The following is a 3417-nucleotide window of genomic DNA, read 5'->3' as shown; positions in this document are numbered from 1 at the left end:
GTGTAATTCAAATACGATTTTGCGCCCCTTAGATTTGGCGCCCGGGGCACTTGCCCCTTTCGCCCCCCCCTAGATCCGCCACTGTCCTAAACTACTTGTATTTCCCGTAGGTCATCAACGATTGCTGCTCAAATTGATCGGAAGAAAATGCCACAAGCTCAAATGTGGAAACTAAGCCGAAGTTCGAGACGTAATCTTGCTTTAATTAATTATTACGGTTCTTTTCACTGCAATATAAAATGCCAAAGAGTAATGCCATTTTTCTTAGAAACATTATCAATTAAATCATGTATATTATTAAACATAAAAATTGTTAAAATCGATCTATAAACCATACTGCTCTCTCCATAATCTCTTTTTTCTTGAAACTTTCAAGGGAGGATGATCAGCGATTATTCCGAAAGGTCGAGATTTATACAAAATAGCTTCCAGAAAGTGCATTTCGTAGGGCGAGACGTTGTGCATTGAAATCGAATAGGTGGAGCAGCACTCCATTCCCTGAAAGTAAAGATGATTTCATATTATTTTAATTACTCAACAGCAACCAAAGTTAATACCGTTCCAGCCGAGTGGGAGAGATATTTGCCCAGCCAAAAGTCCTCTTCGTCACGACTTGGAATTAAAAAGTGTTCCAGGGAAAGCGAAAAAAAGCGATGTCGACCGTAAAGATCTCGGGAGTCGCCGGCTTTGACCTTCAGTATGCGTAGGCACTTGCCCATCTCGAAGTCTTCGGTTCCTCGATTGCCTGGTTGGCACTTCTTAGCTGCTCCTTTGACCAACAGCTCCACTGCCCTTTTGCTGAGCACATAGCCAGCTCCACCGGACATGTAAACCCGGGAAGCCAACTTGAATGCCGAGCCAAAGTAAATCGGAGTTTCAGGGGAATGGGAATGAAGCAACTGCCGCATATTCTCCATTATGGCGTAGGTATCGTCATCCGCCTTGAAGAACCACTCCGCCTCGTGGCCATAATTCCTGTAGGCATGGCCAAAAGCGGCCTTGGTCTTGCCCCAAAGATTGCTGCGAGAGTCGCTGATGTTTAGGCCCACAATCTCCACTCCAGATGGAGTGGTTTGCGAGGAGCTCCCATAGAACACCACTCGATTGCAGTGGGTTCCCCACGTTTGGCTGATTCCCCTCACGCCACTCATGTAGTTTTTGGGCCAGGTTAAGACCAAGCAGATTATCCTCACCGATCGGAACATAAACCTGGCCACTCGATCGCTTAACGGTCGGTGGGTTATTGTTGTGGGAAAAGTGGGAGATCTGAGTTCTGGCAGGGGATTCACATGGCCAAAGGGTCGGAGGTGATAGAGTAGAAACTCCAGCACATGCATTTGCACGTCACGGCAATATGGGTACAAGATTGATCCACGGAAACAGCTTTCCCAGCTCTAAAAGAATATTAATTAAATTTATTAAATATATAATACTTTCCTTTAGGAACTCACCTGGTTTTTATAGACAGCTTGGAATGCGCAGGGCCACAGCCAGAAATTAAGTCGCAAAGTGAAGGGAATCACCATTTCCGATACCTTGAAGGACTGAAGTCCTTCGCTGGAAGCCCTTTTCATCCTTTTCAAGCACTCCCTGAGGAAGATCTCATCCTGCAGGCAGTTCCTGGTGGCCAGTTGCTCCAATGCCTCGCGGCTGAATATATAATCGGTGGTGGAAACCTGACCCACGTGGGCATAGATGTAGAAGTCATGCTGGGCCTCGAAGAAGATCTCTTCGGCTGGCGAGTGATGAGCCAACAGGCGGCGCAGGTTCTCCATGACGACATAGGAGTCCAGGTAAACCACCAGAAGCCAGTCGAACTGACCGTGGAACTCCTCGTAAATCCGGAGATATGCCTTCAGCAGAGAAGTGTCTCTTTGGTTTACAATGGTAAGGTGATTGCAGCGACGTCCCCAAGTGTTTCTAACATGAACAGCCTTCTGGGGACCCAACTCGAAGTCCGAAGGATCCATATAAACCAAGCAGTGAATGCGCACTTGCTTTTGAAGAAGCTTTGCTATGCGATCATCGTTCCACCGCTGACTTCTCAGGCCAACTTCATAGGTTCTTACCTTCTCTCTATAAGGCTTGAGAACGAACTCGACCAGATCTGCAAAGCCAGTGCTGTTGAAGTATATCAGCAACTCGATTGTCAAAAGCCAAAACAAGGTTGACAGGATCAAAACTCGGACCAAGCCAAAGAAGCGCATTTTTTGTATTAAACGAAAGGTTTCTGATTTATTTGCCGTACTCAGGAAAGGCAACTCGAATAAATTATTGATTGTAAAGCTTAATGGATGGAATAAAATCCAATTGTAAATTTGATCAAAATCGGTCCAGCCGTTTAGGAGGAGTTTAATGACTAACACACGTACAGAAGTTTTTACAGAAGATTTCCCGTTATACGGAAACGCTGTCGAAATGTTAGGGGAGGGTGGTCCCATACCGACCGGTCGTACCATACCGACCCCCCCATGTTTCTCAGAGATGGCGATGCTAGCCGAATTGTCGGTAACTTCAGTGAAAAGCTGTTATAACACAGACATTTTGGAGATAGATAGCCACTTTGACTTATTTTGTTTCACTGCAATTTTTCCGTTTGTTTTGTTTCAACGCCTGTGACATTTATTTTTGAGCTTTACTGAACTTGAGCTTAAATTTTTTTTTTCTCCGCATAAAAATCGGAGAGTACATTTTTCTGATCGTTGATAGTCCTAGCTTTCACTCACATAATTAGAATTACATCGATCTTTGCGTCTTAAGTTAATGCCGAGCAGTTAATCAGAAAAGGTCGTGGTGGTCCGAAACCGACCGCTAGGTGATGGTCCGAAACCGACCCCCATTTATTGGCAGCTTAATATGTCATAGCGTGTTTTTGAGGGAAAATATGAAAAAGTAAACAAGATTCAGTAAAGAAAAGTAACAGAAACAGCAAAAAGATTAGAAGAAAGCGAAGAGACAGTCATCAACGAGCGGCTTTCGAAAAACAAGGTTTTTTCAAGGCGAAAACTTACTATGAGAAAGAGGACAACTCAGACTTCATCAATTGACTACAGTGCCCTTTATTTCATACATTAATTTTTATTTTCTGGAAAGAACCTTCAATATATTTCTTAATAAACGTCAAAATCATTAAATTCTATTTTATGTTATTAAATTTTTCTGTTAAGAAATAGGGGGTCGGTTTCGGACCACTACTTTTGAGTACGACCAAAAAGTAGAGTTTTATATTTGCCTGAATATCTAACGCTTCAAAGCACCTACGCACTTACTAATCATTTAGATGTATAGTAAACTGATCCCTCTACATAGTAAATTTTTGAACTGAACTGAAAAATTGATTTTTCTCACCTTTATCGCTTTTGCCTTTTAGGGGGTCGGTATGGGACCACCCTCCCCTACATAAAACGAAGCCATCAC

At 43.3% G+C, this 3417-nt stretch overlaps 1 protein-coding gene across 1 annotated transcript; it reads right to left on the bottom strand.

The window, feature by feature from the left end:
* Positions 1–265: 265 nt before the first annotated feature.
* On the bottom strand, positions 266–2400 carry LOC108093390. The gene is made up of 3 exons (XM_017193409.2): positions 1452–2400; positions 558–1394; positions 266–498 (listed from the first exon to the last, which is right to left on the bottom strand). The coding sequence occupies exons 1-3, from the start codon at positions 2205–2207 to the stop codon at positions 325–327; spliced, it is 1767 nt and encodes a 588-aa protein (XP_017048898.2). The 5' UTR covers positions 2208–2400; the 3' UTR covers positions 266–324.
* Positions 2401–3417: the final 1017 nt, after the last annotated feature.

This window comes from Drosophila ficusphila, unplaced genomic scaffold, assembly GCF_018152265.1.
Source record: "Drosophila ficusphila isolate 14025-0441.05 unplaced genomic scaffold, ASM1815226v1 contig_636, whole genome shotgun sequence".
Classification (NCBI taxonomy): Eukaryota; Metazoa; Arthropoda; class Insecta; order Diptera; family Drosophilidae; genus Drosophila; species Drosophila ficusphila.
Note: the sequence above shows the minus strand (reverse complement) of the source record. Positions and strands in the feature narration are given on the sequence as shown.